A 16949-nucleotide genomic window follows, 5' to 3' on the forward strand; every position below is an offset into this window, starting at 1 on the left:
GTACGGTCTAAATTGTCAGCATCCCTGAGCAGGAGGTGGGGCTGAGGACGGGTCTCCGGAGCTTTGCCAGTACCTAAGGTGTTTTATTCTAGTAGTGACACTTAATTTCAGTTACAGTAATGAAACTGTGATGTGTTACAACAAGACATGTATACAATTCCTGAAGGGCTGGAGCTAGAATGATAACATTTGAAGTTTTGCCTTGAAACTATGATGACAAACAATATAAAGATATTGAGGGAGACAAACCTTTCATGACTTCATACATATTTTGCATGGCAATTAACTTTCTCTCATAATATTCTGTTTCATAAAAATCGGATACTATTTATAACACAGAGCTCCAGTAAATCTACCACTGTCTGCAATAGAAAATCTACACAGTCTATCCCACTGATAACAGCAAAAATGAATTCTTCCTAAAAGTCATTCCAGACACTGAGACATGCCCTGCAACATATTGCTATGTTGGATGCACAGTAATGGGCTCAAGGCAGATCATAACTTTAGTGATATTACATGGATGTTATGACGGTAAACTGTGCAATTATAAAGACTATATCATTTCTACTGAGGTATGTATCCATCTCTTTAATATGTCTGGTTATATTAGGCTATTGTAGACAATGTTGCAAATCAATGGAGAGTAAAGCTTTATGCCACTAATGTGATGAAGTATGTCAGATATTTAATCACAACGAGTCCTCCAAACCATACGATAATTTGGGTTGTTTATTCCTACCCTCTAATACGACCTACGGGAGCGTTTCCCTCCTCATATCTAAACCAGAGAACGTTACGGTTTAAACACATTAACGTTGTGAAACGTCGCGGTTTGGTTATGTTTAGGCACAAAAAGTACTCAGTAAAGAAAAAGATTGTGGTTTGGGTTAAAATCAGATGTGACTTCACTTCCGGCTACGCATGTGACGCTTAACGTCACGTAGTTAAGTTTATTCCGTAAAGTAAAAAAAGGAAGAAACTCGCCCTTGACTTTTATTTTCAAACGAGACACGAACCCCAGTCCGTTAGCCCAACATTTGCATTTTCATCTGGACGTGTTATCGATAAATGTTCCTTTCATTTTCAATTGTCAATATGCAGTATGTAAGGAGCCAGTTGAGGTGGTTTTGGACATCTGCTAAGGATGCCCCCTGGGCGCCTCCCTAGGGAGGTGTTCCAGGCACGTCCAGCTGGGAGGAGGCCTCGGGGAAGACCCAGGACTAGGTGGAGGGATTATATCTCCAACCTGGCCTGGGAACGCCTCGGGATACCCCAGTCAGAGCTGGTTAATGTTGCTCGGGAAAGGGAAGTTTGGGGTCCCCTGCTGGAGCTGCTACCCCCGCGACCCGACCCTGGATAAGCGGATGAAGATGGATGGATTAATGGAATATGTAGTATGTTGCTATGAATTCAGTATATGTTGTTATAATCATGTTGTGCTAAAAAGTAAGAGTCTGCCTGAGATTTGGTATAATGACCTTAGTCTGTGGACCCAGGTGCTCACACATGCGCTACTTTGGGGCACTTGCAAGCTGCGTGCAAATGCAGAATTTCCTTAAACTGATCAATACCTCAATGTCCTTTTATTATTTCATATAACAATGCATTCCAATTGTCTCTCTCACACACACACACGCACGCGCACACAGACACACGCACACACACATTCCACTTCTATTTGCGAGTGACTCATGACGCCCCTAAAGAGTTGCAGCTGTACCTTCTACTTTGCTGTATCCTTCTGTCTCCGCTCTTCCATGTTACCCGGGGTTTGGGCGATGCTCTGGGCTTGCATTCTAGTGATACATCTTTTCCAAGTGTGGCAATGACCCGTATGGGATTGTGGACAAAGACAGGAGCCGACGCTGTGGAAGACAGTCACACAGCATTTTAACATTTAAAAATAAAGAAAGAAAATAATGCAGTCATATCTTGTTCAACAAACTAATGTTCATATCGCATGTGATTTATTATTTCCAAAGTCTGGCTTTTGTCAAAACAAGCATGTTAACTCCTTTTTGAATCAGTTGAGATACGTAAATAGACATAAAGTCCAGTATTTAATTTGTAAGATATGTACAATCGTTGATCTATCTTTAGATTAAACACTAAATCAAATGAATAAAGTTAAAGGGCTTAAACTGAAAATGATTCACCTTTTATTTTTTCTCCGTCAAACAAACTAACAAAAACAATGCTGCCTTGTACAGACATGTGAGTAGCCGTGCCTAAAATAAGATAATGGTATACTACCTACAGAATGGAACCAATAGGATTCTCATGTTGTTGTTTCTGCTGAATGCGCAAGAAACATCTCAGCACAACTTGACTAGCTTGTCTGTCTTTCTTTCCCCTAGTGGTAAAACATTCTTAATATAGTTTTAATTAAATATGTGTTGTTCAAATGTAATACATTTATAAATTGAATTCTTGTAACACGTGTTCAACTGTGGCATTTCAAAGTAATTATTTAAAGAATGCTAGAGGGTTTAGACTGACACCCCACGCTGCTTGATCAGAATGCTAATTTGTTACAAATAACTAGATTTCCCACATGAAATATTCCAAAGCATGCTTCTACACAAACACTGGCTAAAGATGCTTTTATATAATGCATAATGTACCATACTTTGTCTTAATTCTGTGCTAATTCAGTATCCACTACAATTCTATAAATATACATTGTGTGGTGCAGCCTAAATACTAAATAGTCATAGTAATAAATAGTCATAATGTTAACGATGACATGGTTGGATGATTTGAACTGCTTTTATGAAAATTGTTTTAACCCATATTTAACCAGGCTGCCTGAGTGAATAATAAATACAATCATGGCTCACTCAAGAGAATGAATTAGGCACTAATGGTCTAAATAAGGCCTCAGGCACTGAAGACGATGTGGTACTGGTATACAGCTGCATTACACATCAAGGCCATCTACAGGCTGCAAGGCTCTGTCAACTGTGATTAGTCAAATCCTGAAAGATGCTTTATAGGTGACATGATACACAATGACAATTCAATCCCATCTGTAGCTACAGGCTGACCCCGCTCCCTCTAACACTTGTGTCTTTGAGGCTGAGTAGTTGCCTGAGTGGCAGCGGTCCCTCTAGACATGAAAAGCAGCAGAAAACAGAGCAGTTGCTGTGTGTATTTGTTTTAATCAAAATAAGAGCACGCCTGTAGCTGGTGGCAGCAGTAGTTTTATTGCTTCACCCGCCACCGTCCCAGAAGAGCTGGATCTGGGACAAGATCACAGACGTGAGGGCAGCCGCTGCCCCCGCGTAGCCTCCAGTGATCGCTCATCTGCAGGCTGTTATTAGCCATGTAATCTGTCCTGATAGTGTTTGATTGTGGACAGCTCCACAGAGCACAGGTCACTTGGAAGACATGCCTGGGGGGTGTAGTTATGAAAACATTCATCACCAGCTTCCAAACATCTTCATTGTGACTGTGACTCTAAGGAAGGCAAAAGCACTTCCTCATCAGCTCATATAAAGCTTATTAAAATCTAACTAAACTTCTCACTCTTGCAGACAACCCTGTGAATTTAAATCAACTAAAAGTGGTTGTTCCACCCAGATTTAAAAATGATGGTTAGGGACAACCAGTTTTGGATTTTGGACGAAAAAACTTTGTCCATTTGCAATAAGATTTTCAAAATGCCACAGATTCCCCTTCAAAAAAGGGCATTAAATCAAACTGTCCCTCTGGGAAACACGAAAGGGGAATGGGTGTCACCAGATGTATCCCAGTATAGAAGATGACAAGGAGAAAATAGTGCAACACAGAACAGTGGACAGCCTTTCAGTACCACTGTTATGTTTTTAGCCTGAAGCCTTACATGCAAGTCTGAAGAGCACAGCATCCTTGGCTTTTAGTGTCCTTTTATTTATTTTTGAAATGCATGTGACTCCTGTTTTGCTATTTACAAAAAAAGGATGCAAATAATTGCTTAAAATAATGAAGTCATTGTACAATGTGTTAGTTACTGATAATTATAATTGATTATGAAATGATAATATACTCATAAATACCTGATGCAGGTCCTGCCCAAAGTGAAGCTTTGTTTTTCCTAAGTAATGAGGATTGCGATGTAGGCTGTGCTTTGATGACAAATGATAGAGCATAATGGAGTCATTAAACTCCATCGCAGAAACCATTGATGTCTTTCTTCTAGTGTTTTCTGCCATTAGTATAAATCTATACCTACAAGTCATTGCTTTTCATTCTCCTCGGATATAACGGAGAACTGTTCCAGACTCTCCTCAACTTGATACGTGCAGACAACCTCATTGAATATAACCATAAGGGCCCTTCTTTTATTCATGCTGTCCACTGCCTGGATTAAATCAGGGGCCATTGATTGGCAATCAGCACATCTCACAGTTCAGCGTTCCCCACTTGCATTTCAATCTCCCTTACCTATCATCCGGTACTTTATGCAGATGCCAATACTCAGTCTGCCATTCTGTTCTTTGCAGAGTATCAAGAAATATGCCTGGCCGGTAGTTGCCTTGTAAAAATTACACACATTTCTTTTAATGCCGTGTGTTGTGCAATCTATATTAGAAATCAAAGGTGTACAGTAACTACCTAAAATCTTGAGTTCAGCATTATTGTAGATGGTCCCATATTTATTTCCTGCAACACACTGGTACATTCCTGAGTCCGTCTGCTGCACTTTGTGAATGGTCAGTTCTCCATTCACTATTTCAACTCGACCCTGTAACAAAAAGAAAAGTATTAAGTAACATCATATCGAAATATAGACACATAATGAATGCTGCATATAGTGGACGTGTAATTTCATAGGAATAATTCTGATGTTTTGTGGTACACTCAAAAAAAGGAGAGGGTGCTGTGTAGTAAGGTAGGTACCTGGGATGTCAAGGGCAAACCATTACGAAGCCAGTGATAGGTGGGCCGGGGCCTCCCCATGGCCTTGCACTCCCATTGGAGCTTCTCTCCGCTATCCATCTGAGTATCATTAATCATTCTGACCCACTGAGGGAGGGCTTGAAGATAGGAAAAAAAAGGATTTAGAACAAGTAATATATCCTCGAAACACACACAAGGCATAAGTATGACCACCTCACAACAGGCATGCACAAACCCACCATCAACACACAATGTAGGAAGTTGTATTTAAGACAGTGGATGTAATTAGAGTGTGGATTGGGCCGCATTTTTCTTTCCGAGCCCGACCCGAGCCCAACACAGTTAAAATCTAATTTTTTTCTCATACTAATGACACTTTGTTGCTTTTATTAAGCAACTGTAGGAAGGCATTCGGAAATGTCAACAGATGAGCGCACATGAGGCAATAAGCGCACGTTAATAAGCTGTTTAATTTAAAATGTTCAATACCTTATCGCGCTGATGTGACCGAGCCCGACCCGAACCCAAACACCATTTCTAAATATCTGTCTGAACCCGGCCCATCCATCTGACGGGCTCGGTTCGGTTATCCATTATGGCTGGGCAATATATCGGTATTATATTGATATCGATATATGAGGCTGGATATCGTCTTAAATTTTGGATATCGTAATATCATAATATGACATAAGTGTTGTCTTTTCCTGGTTTTAAAGGCTGCATTACAGTAGAGTGATGTACTTTTCTGAACACACCAGACTGTTCTAGCTGTTCTATTATTTGCCTTTACCCACTTAGTTATTATATCAACATAACTGATGATTATTTATCAAAAATCTCATTGTATGCATGTTTAGTGAAAGCACCAAATGTCAACACTACAATATCGCCACAGTATCGATATTGAGGTATTTGGTCAAAAATATGGGGATATTTGATTTTCTCCATATTGCCCAGCTCTAGTATCCATCCTCTAGATGTAATGTACTAAAGCACTTTTTTGTAATCCCTCAAATGCTATAGTCCATAAAGAACAAAAATATGGTAGCCATACTTAAAAAGAAAGAGTTTCCTATGTGTTATTGGTTTTTATGAAGAAAATTCAAAAATAAACTTTGGCACTGTGTTTAAACCCTTTTTTGTAGTGATGAAGCTTTGTGAACCATTGTCTTTATTTTCTGAGCTCACTAGATGGCGCTCTCTGTTCAAAGAAAAAGGTAAAAGGAACGGCAATTCAGTGTGTTTTCAACCCTTTGTTGAAGGAGAGCCCCATCTAGTGGGATTAAAAAAAAGAGAAAACGGTTCACAAAGCTTCATTTGGCCATCACTACTTTTTTGTGCCTCTTTTGTGTGCTGCCACATCTCCACTTCTTCCCACTGTACAAAAGTATAGCCAAAGTATTACGGATATGGGCATGGCCATCTTGTAATGTTGGAGAAGGAGTCTGCACAGTAGTGATCGGGCAATGGAGTTGCGGTATTGAAGTCCCGCCCATACACCCACGACCAATTGCGAGTCAGTCACAGCTGTCAATCATGACGTTTTTAGCATGTTTTAATAGCATCAAACAACTAATAAAAACCAAACTTAGAAGAAAAATGAACAATTGAAAAAACATCAGTGAGGTACGAACTACCTAAAATGACAGAAACTATCTTTGGGAAAAATGTATAGATGTGTACTCAGATATTTTAGTTTGGCCTATGTCCCATCCTTACGGAAAAGGTTTAGAGCAAATGTGAAAAATGTATTTGAGTTCTGGGTTTAAAGTCAGAATTCTGACTTTATTCTCAGAATTCTAACTTTAATGTCACAATTCTGACTTTAAACTCAGAAGTCAAATACATATGTGGCCCTAATCCTTTTTCATACATCCGCTAATATGGAGGGGGGCCTATATGACCTATACTGCAGCCAGCCACCAGGGGGCGATTTAGATGTTTTGGTTTCACTTATAGGGGGGTCGGCAACCTTTTTGATATGAAGTGCCCTTTTCAAAATTTCTTGTTTATTAGTGTGCCATGTCAACATTAAGTTTAATTATGACATCACATCAAAATTGCATATCCAGGGAATCTGTCATTTTATTCCATAGCAACATGTGATAACATTTATTTCCCATAATCAGGACATTGTAATTATTATTATTGTATATTATTATTATGATCAACGGAAACATGGTTGTAGTATGCAGCGTCCTGATTGGTGGAAAATGCTTGCAGAAAGAAACGGCTGTTGTCAGGTAAAAATGTCACTGTCAAAGAGGCTGAAGCGAAAAGTTGATGTGGAAAAGCCCAGCTTTAATGATGAATGGACTGATAGGCAGGTCCTGTATGCCTCATTTGCAATGAAACAATGCTGTTGCAAAATAATACAACCAGCATCATCATCAAGAATGAAGAACGCGAACATAACGATTGCGTCATTCACGTGCATATTAAGTAGCCACATGCATCTGTTTTGGTCTTAATATATCCATAGATTTACCATTCCAGCGGAGAGGATGGTTCGTTTAGCCAGCAGTTAAAAATGTGTCCAAATTTCATGATTCCCGGCAAACTAAGATAAACAGTTAGACTACAAACCAACAGCTTTTGTTTTAGCTTGTTTGTAAAAAATTGCTATTTGCAGAGTAGAGCTGTGTTTGCGTTGGTTTTATTGTAGCCTACTTACAGTAACAAGACTAGCGTTAGTTCTTCTGCCCCAGCGGCCATTGGCAATCCTCTTCGTATCGTTCCCAGTCAGAGATACGAGTCAATCAAACTACCCTAAATAACAGGTCGCGCAACTGTGAACGTTGTAATTTGGCATGTGGATGAGAGAGTGCTTCAGCATTTCAACCATGATTTGATGATCACCATGATCAATAACTCTCAATAAGGTTGCCGACCCCTGGTCTACAGTATGCATCAACCCCTGGTGCTGCCTTTTTATATCGCACATTTGGTTTTCATTCTTCTTTACAGTATTTTGATGCTTGTAACTTTACATAAACCTCCTTGAAATCAACCCCAGAAACAATGACTTTCATTGGTCCTGTACCTTTGCACTGCACTAACAGAGATACTTTATAAATCTCATTGTATCCATTAATATGACATCCTCTCCTCTGTTATGCTCTTTAACCCCGGAGAACTGAAGGAACATGCACACCTTTTCTAATGAGGTGCTGGCTCACCGGCAGACATCAAAGGAAGGAGGGGGAAGGTTTAAAATGGTGTACTGTTTCTGAGACCTGGATGAAGTATACAGCACCCACCAACCAAACAAATACTTTTGAGAGAGCAACCCATTCAGTAAGTTTGATTAAATTATGAATATTCTTTGGCATATCACAGAAAATGCCGTGGAAATTTTCACTGTTGGGGGGTTGCAAGTGTGGATCACATTTATGTTTTTTTGTAACACGTTATTTTTTCTCCCTGAATTGCACAGCTGGCCCATGGCATATGCACACTAGGCAACTGCCATTCCTAGGGGGCCCTTAACCATGGAGCTTTTCTTCTTTTCTTTTTTCTCTTTAGCCTACTTGCTTGTGTTTCCAAGGCTACATCGACACTTCCTGTCCAACTCCACATTCTGCAAAGAATCTGTCTCAACTCAAGATCTGAGCACTGTATAGGCTGTATGTGTGTTTCTTTCTTATACTGCATATAGTTATATAGCCCAGAAGGAATACTGGCTCTGACACCACTACTGATGTGATTTCTTTTCATTTAGACAAAGCTTCCACATAGATTTCTGATATATTTTTGCTTTATCTTTGTTTTCTTTTAACTATAACAATTACAAAAATCATTTTTTATCCTGATTAGTGTATAACACACCTTTCAAGACCCAATGGTGTACATTGTACAGTGGTGTATTACTTGTACAGTGTGTGCAGAGAGGAGGAAACCCTGCCACTGAGCTGCTTCTCCTACAGTCACATGCCAAGCACGTTCTGTGCTATTCTTTTTGTATGGCACCTTCGGTAGAATACCTTTTTGTGTGTGGTTTGATAGAATGATTATGGTCAGGAAGGTTTCCCTCACAATGCGAGTTCAAACTTCCAGCTGACCTGTGTAAATTACATTTAGCGTGAGGCTGCTACAAATTAGCTTCCTATTCTCCTTGTGATGTCAACAGAATGGAGGTTGCCAAGAAGTGCATGGCCTTGGAAATGTGTCCTACCAAGGCTGAGGCAGTCCATTATCTTGGTGCTCTGCACACGGCACAGGCAGAGAGGAATGGAGGACACACAACCTCATAGATAAGTCTGTCTATAATGGGCAAAGGTAGTAATTCAGCCCTCTTACTAGTTCCTCTCTGTGGTTATAAACTAGAAATTGTTCTTTAAGTGAGGTCTAATATCTGAAGTCTATCTATCTCAGTTCATACAAAACTCAATGTTTTACTTGATACGTTTAGAGGTAGTTGAATAAATAATTATAGTGTAAACTTGCATTAGATGTATACTGAGAACAATACAATGTGAAAGTAGATCAATCAAGAAAATTTGGTCCTAATTATTGATATTCCCAATAACTTCAAATTAATGTGTTACCTAATTTAAACAGACAATTCCAAAATGTTCATTTAACTTGTTTTTGCAAAAAAGACGTGGATCGATGTAACACTAGAGAAAAAAAAGATTAATGACAAATCTTTGAAAAAAAGACAAAGAACAGCCACAATAGTCTATTAAAAACAACTTGCAGACATAGTTCTGAACATTTTGGAACAAAACACGTCTGGTTTAAGAGAATCATACTAAAATCAACAGCTCATTTGTTGAGGTGATGAACATATACACCATGTGTGTACAATGAGTCCTTGGACTGTTAGGAAAATTCACAGGGATTAGGACTAAAATTGAGAATATTGTAACTAGCAAAGATTGCATTATGAAAAATACTTCAAAACGGTGAAGTGTTGGTAAGACCTCTATGTCCAGACCAATATTCCTGGAATTGGGGCTGTACATTAAATTGTTATTGCGATATTCAACATTCATAGCCTAGAAATCTAGACTCCCCCTAGTGGCAGCAAATTTATTTGGCAGCCAGGGGGGGGTCTAGGCACTCTCCATTGACTTTCAAGCTGCAAAAAACAAATTTTGGTCAGGCCAATTACATTGTGTATAGGTGGGCGGGGCTTATGGCTGCTGCTGCTGGGAACAGCGGACTTCTGGAAGACTTGGAGTTAACAATAGTAATCCTGTTGCCTTTTCTGTTCACTCAGCAGTGGTTTTATCTTATTGTTATCAGCCTGCATTAAAATACAACAGGTGCATAATGCTGTTTATTTAAGTACTGTTATTTAAAGTTGTAACCATTATTTTCTTTATAATTATTCATGTGACAGTCATTGCTACTGTTATATTGCTGTATGAAGACTGCTGTTCATATTGTTGTTAGAAGTTTGATGAATATATTACTGCAGTTGTTGAGATAATTAGAAAAGGCTGATAAAGTTGCCAAATGTGTTTTAAATGAAGTCTGTTACTAAGGGCAATATATAAAGTGCTGTATAGGTGTGTTTCTATAGTGGATCAAAGCACCTTAAATTATTTTAGTTGATCGTTATTTTGTATTCTTTAACGTCTATAATTTTGGAGGATTGTACAATTTTATTACATATCCTAATTGTACAATCCTCCCAAATTGCAGTCTTAGTTCACTGAAGCAATAACGATATATTGACTACTTTGCATTCATGTGACAACCTCAATGGTTTTTGACCTTATATTTTGCTGGGGGGAAATAACTGATGAATACACTCTGTTACAGTCATGTTTACAATGTGCATTATATTTATCACTTAATTATCTTCATAGTTTCTAGATTTTAGATTCCAATTTCTTCAGTGTCTGTCTTTTCTATGTACGAGGGAGCAAAGCATATAATATGTAAAGAAGGAAACTCGTCCTCTATAAAATAAATAAAATTTAAAAAAAAACACGAGAACCGGACCGACTGAATGATAGTCTAAAATTAGCCTATACATTTACGAACTACTGCTCTTAACTGAAAGCATTCAATGAGTCACTTGTCATTTGCAAAAATTAACAGTTGTACACTTTGCATTAACAGCGAGCAGTGGAAGTTAATATGACTTAGGAAATGTATATTTTAGCCCATGAGAGAGAGGGAGGAACAGAGTGAGAGAGATATTTACGCATCATATTCTAACATTGTAGAAAATTGATGGTATTCATTCATGGTAAATTTCCTGAGTAACATTATCTTCTGCTTAGTTTTAAGGCAAAGAGTGCAACGGTTAATATGTGCAAATGATCAGTAGCCTAATCCTTGAATGGTATGATTATGACGGTTTCAATCCAGAGCAGCGTGTATATTTTTAGGCTACATTTATTTGTTCCGCGTTCGTCTGCCATGCCTTCTCTCGCCGTTTCATTACAGCGGCCGTGTTTCTTTTTTACAAATAGTGTGTTATCATCCTTCCACAAGATGCTGCTGCTCACTCTGTGTAAAGTATGTACAATGCGTATTCTCCATTTTAGCATCAGTAAATCTGTTATCGACCTTGCGGTCTGTTAAGGAAAGCCGTGAACGCGCATCTATCCAAATTACTTCAGCCTGGCTCGACCTAGTCGCTCCTCCTCAGCCTGACTTGGCCTTCTGAAACGCAACTAGCCAGGCTGCACAGATAAAACTAGGTCAAGCCTCGCTTTATCGGTTATCCTGGATTTATAAATTCAGATTTTAAGTGAAACAGACCCCCTGGAATGCTACGCATCAACACTTGTACTCCTATATAATGTTTGATCGCTGAACAATGGAAAAGATTAACAAATACACAGAATAAGAGCATGCTCGGACTCACTGTAGACCTGTAGGTGTCCTTTGAAAGCAGTGCCTCCTCTTGGATTTTCAGCTTTGCATTCGTAAGTTCCCGAGTCCTCCAGTTGAATGTTGGGCATTTCCAGCACAGCCTGGGACTTCCGAAGTCTTGCTTTTTTGGGGATGTTGCCATTTATCTTCCTCCATGTGATTGTTGGCACTGGACTGTGAGGAGGGAAGAGTGGAATTATATACTCAACAGTACAGTGTTACAAAAGAGCAAGCAGTATTTACACACAGTATAGGATGTGAGCTGCAATGATGCAATTCACTATTAATAATATTTTTTCTTTAAAAGAAGAACATTCTCATTAAGGAAGATAAATGTACTCATGATGAATCTGTAATCTAACAAGACCTCATCTTGTAATAATAATTAAAATTACTACAGATTTTTTCATGTACCTTTATCTTGAATCAATTTTAAAAAGATACCCTGATAGATTCTCTAGTCTGCATCTGTGGGAGAATATAATTTTAAGTCTCTTTCATATATAGCATGTCAGGTTATAGGTTCAACTCATTCCTCGTGCTCTATCAATTTATTTATTTATTAAGTTACTTGAATTCTTTTGAGAAAAAAACTTTACTAATCTGAATACAACCCAGTAGGCTTCTGGAAATTGTTGTGGGTATTTTCACATTCCTTTCTTGACTACATGATTAATTGAAAAAAATATCATCAGATTATTCAATAATGAAAAAAAATGATTTATTTGCCCAACAATGAGAGATTTTAAAATGATAACATCTTACTGTAACAGATATTGAGCTGCAGACACCCGAAGTCCTTCATTTGTAATTAGGTATTGACACACCATGATGAGTATTTAATGTTGGCTCTGCTCGTCATGTGAATGGCTGACCTTTTGACCACTCATGATATATTTACCGTACCAAACAACCCACACATTAGAGCCCGGCTTTCAGAGGGACGGGGACAACATTCAAATCAGGGTATTAACAGCCACAGCGAGTTTTATGATTAGTCTTCAAGCAATGTCATCCATCCCTGTTTATTTATGGATTGCCCTATAGATCCGTATGATAGATGACTTGCACATGCAGGGAGAGAGAATGTCTGACTATGCGGCCAGTATCAGTAGTGCTCTGGTATGATAACTAGATTTGACAGGTGTCTGAAAGATGGAAATGTGACACCATACAAACCTCCAGTGAACCCATCAATCATTCAGCCAAGATGGAAATGTTACATCCCTGAGCTTTTTTTATCTGTTCTAAATTCTAAATTCACGAGGACATTGAAGCGCTCTTGGCGGCAACTGACTCAAATTAGGATTCAGAGCATGTTTTGTATTAAACAAAAAGCATTTCTTTATAAAGAGTTTCTTTCATTTTGGACACAAGTTTTGTGTCACACATTTTTATTGTTTTTGTTTTTTTTGCTTTTGCTTTTTTTGAATAGATAACTCAATACCTTGCAGCATGCATTTAGGTTTCCTCACATCACTGAGACCGTGAAGCAACATACAGAATAATAGGCCGTAGTTTCAAACACACTTCAGTTATTGGAGCCCCACATTTCTAAGTTTTCCCTAAACAAATAATGTCTTGATCTAAAGTTTAAATCATAGTAGCACATGTAACATATGTGACAGGGTAGTCACAATATTGTCACTTTAATTTATATTTCGATAACATACATTCCAAAGCAAAATTCACCTATTTCAATTAGCCATACATTAATCCAGTCACATAATGTAGAAAACTATCATAACTCACTGTGATCACTAGTATCTTCCCATCTGCAGTTCAGACAGCTATCCATTTTCATAGTGTGGTGAATCAACAACAAACATCGTCCCATACCGTATGGTTACTAGGGGCAAAACTCAGTTGCCTGAGGTAAAATAAAATATCTGTGGTCTAATGTGGATCCATTTGTTAGCATTTGGCATTTTCATTCCAATGCCCCCAAGAACAACATAAACAAATGCTAACAACAGACAGAGATTGAATCAGTACTCATGAATATGGCATGCAGTTGTTATGAAGCCCTATCTTTTATGTTATTGATGGAGAATTTAGCTAGAGAACCGAACATATCTATAGACACCTTGAGGGGCTGGAACAGAAGGGGTGAATCTTCCCGACTCCAAGGCTGGATTTCTCTTTGGAGGCTTAATAATGAGCACCTGACTTGGGGCAGGCAGGGGACTGGGGGTAACTGTAGGCTCACTTAGTTTAGAAAGGAGAAACTCTGCCCCACCACTTTTTCTGTATAAAAATGTTGCTATTAACTCCTGAACTCTGAAGCTGAGGTCATTTCAAATTGATCAAAGTGTACAAACTAAGCATTTCATACACTAACATCGTAAATGAGTTACACACTGGAGTTTATGTAGGGTGTTACAGTTTTCAATTTAAGAATGTGCCCATAGGCAAGCTTTGTAGATTACATCTCAATTAGCATTCCACACAATTGCTGTGCCCTCATCTCGACTTGTTCTATAATAAAGGTTGAAAATTGGTTTGCTGCAGATCATTAAGATCTAGATATGATTCCATTTCCATTTCCAGTAGCTCATTTGCTAACCTCTCAATGTTTGGTCCCTACACTATTCTTAGGGGGTTTCACACCTGCCTCATTTAGTTTGGTTGATTCGCACTACAGTATAGTAGTTTGTTTTTCCCTATGGTGCGGTTCATTTGGGCAGGTGTGAATGCAGCAATCACACTCTGATGCGCACCAAAAGCGGACCAAACAAGCGTATCGAGACCTACTTAATGAGTTGGTTTCTGTATGCTTTAAACCAACTCTGGAGCGGTTGGTTTATGGTGAGAGCGTTATCCAACCTAGAACAGACCCAATTGCGGGAAGAACTGCACATTTTTGGAATAAACCAGCTGTGCCGTGCATTATGGGATGAGGACAAGATTACACTTTAGCAACATAGCCCCATGGCAACTTGCAGATAATCTTGGAGTCGTAAAGAGGTGCAGAGCCTCATAGAAATTTGGTGTGGCCAATAATGTGAATGTTGTCCATGACTTGTGTTGCTTCATTTTGGTTAATTTCATTAACTCATCAACTGATTCAGACCAGAGCAAACAGTGTGGTATGAAAAGGAACTGAAATGGCTGAACAATGCTACAATTAATATTTCTTTGCCCTAGGTCAAATGATTCTAATTACAGATGTGAAAGCCCCTTAGGTAGAATCTAGCATCTGCCCAAAGCCACATTATACCTATAAGATTTGAGCAAAAAAAAAAGTCTTTCAAAAACATTATCCATAGTACCAAGAGTATAATATGTGTGTCATTAAGAGGCACTTCACGTTGCTGCTGACAATGTGGTCCTGTATAACTCAATGAGGAATAACTGCAAGGGTTTCAAGAGTTTGATTCCCTCTGGGGTCACTGAAACTAAAAGTATATCCACTACTCTAAGGCAATTTGGATGAAATCATCCACCACATGTCACATATTATATTTTGAGTGGAAATGAGTGGGATAATGTGTAACCCATCAAATGTGCAAGACCTTTTGAACTACATACTCCAACATCCCTTGAAATGAATGCAACTAACATCACTGCACTTCCCAGAGTTTCTTCTAAATCAGACTGTATAGAGTATTAAACTGAATTTGTGTTGTGTAACAATCTATAGTTAGCATATCATCATCTATAGATGGCTATAATAATTCACGGGCACTATCCTGATAATCTTTTATTTAAATAAAACACACTCGCGGAATGATACTGGTTTTACATCAACTGACAATTAAGATGCAGAACCAAAATGTATGTGAGAACACCATATATTACTTTAAATAACTAACTATATTTTAGTATTATTTAAGTAAAGGCGGTTTGTGTAACAGAAGCAAACATGAATCTCTTATGGAATTTTTTTTGCTATGGATTTCCATCCATTGACTGAAAGCTAGAAGCCAGAAAAAAACAGTAAACTAATAGTTCAGATGATGACAATGAACAGTGGCATATTTTGTTGTGAAATTAGCACTATATTTGGTTTCCAACTTTGACTGCTTAAAGGAATACGACACCGTTTGTTGAAATTGGGTTATTCACCGTCTCCTCTATATTTATATAGGTGGGCAAACGCATTTTTTTCTCAGTGCATGCATTGTCTTAGTCAGGCGCCACCTATATAAATATAGAGGAGATGGTGAATAACCCTATTTCAATAAACGGTGGCGTATTTCTTTAAAAAATGGGCTTAATTTTGACTTTATTTACTTATTTCTAACTTTGATCTACAGTACGTCTATTAACAGCTCTAATGTAGATGCCTATTGAGCCTTGTTAGGCCACACATCATTTGTTTGAATATAAGTCCTGTTCACACAAAAGATGTGATAAGCCTATTAGGAAAGTGCTAATGAGGCCCCTCTACAGCCAAAGTTGTGCTTGGTTATATTTATCTTTTCATGTATATGAAGCAATTGAAACATCAGCAGCACAGTGACGCTCCACAATACTAAACAATGGATGGAAACAGATAATCCGAATACACAAACATACAAGTTACAAATCCGTAATTAATAATCAGTCTCGCAGACATTACTATAAAATACGACATTACAAGGTCTTGTTCTCTTTTTCGTCTTCACTGCCTCGTTGTTCTCTTTGCTCTTGACTGTGGCCTACAAAGTGCTGTCGCTGGTAAATATCACAACCGACAATCATATCAAGGAGCTTTGGCGTTCACACACAAAGAGCTTTCCTGCCCTGTCTTAGCTCCTGGTGCCATCATAAATATTGATCAACAGGAGAACAAAACCCATTTTAACTTCATTTTCAGTGCTATATAAAGACTGGCATTTCCTAATAGTGTGCATTGATAAATCATTCATCTCTATGTAAAAGCGTAGGTCACTGGCATCACTGTCTGACTCAAACTGACTTCATTGAGGGAAGCACAGAGCAGGGATTCGCGCCGTTTGGCTGTTCTTACAAGCATCCAACAACTCCTGCTCAGCTTGATATGAAAAAGTAAGGGGTGTGAGATTATAAGGCAGTGTCTATATATTTAGGAAACGACTTACTATAATGTGTGGATAATTAATTGAAATCAAGGACAACAATGATGAGGTTCTTAGTCATCTGTAGATTAGAGACTGTTTGCACTTAAGATAGGAGTCAGCAATGAATAATTCATGCTGAATAATTACAAACAAAATGGAGTGGGGATGATAATTATGTTGCACAATGAAAATGATTTCTTGTAA

At 38.4% G+C, this 16949-nt stretch overlaps 1 protein-coding gene across 2 annotated transcripts in view; it reads right to left on the reverse strand.

Moving 5' to 3' along the window:
• Positions 1-16949, reverse strand: part of cntn5 (contactin 5) — a 137870-nt gene that overhangs the window by 33945 nt on the left and 86976 nt on the right. For both annotated transcript variants that reach the window (XM_028574571.1, XM_028574570.1), the window contains exons 10-13: positions 11714-11895; positions 4885-5021; positions 4600-4729; positions 1724-1868 (exon numbers count right to left, since the gene is read on the reverse strand). In XM_028574571.1, coding sequence (XP_028430372.1) covers positions 1724-1868; positions 4600-4729; positions 4885-5021; positions 11714-11895 — 594 coding nt within the window. The remainder of the gene's footprint in view (positions 1-1723; positions 1869-4599; positions 4730-4884; positions 5022-11713; positions 11896-16949) is intronic.

This window comes from Perca flavescens, chromosome 3 (assembly GCF_004354835.1).
Source record: "Perca flavescens isolate YP-PL-M2 chromosome 3, PFLA_1.0, whole genome shotgun sequence".
NCBI lineage: Eukaryota > Metazoa > Chordata > Actinopteri > Perciformes > Percidae > Perca > Perca flavescens.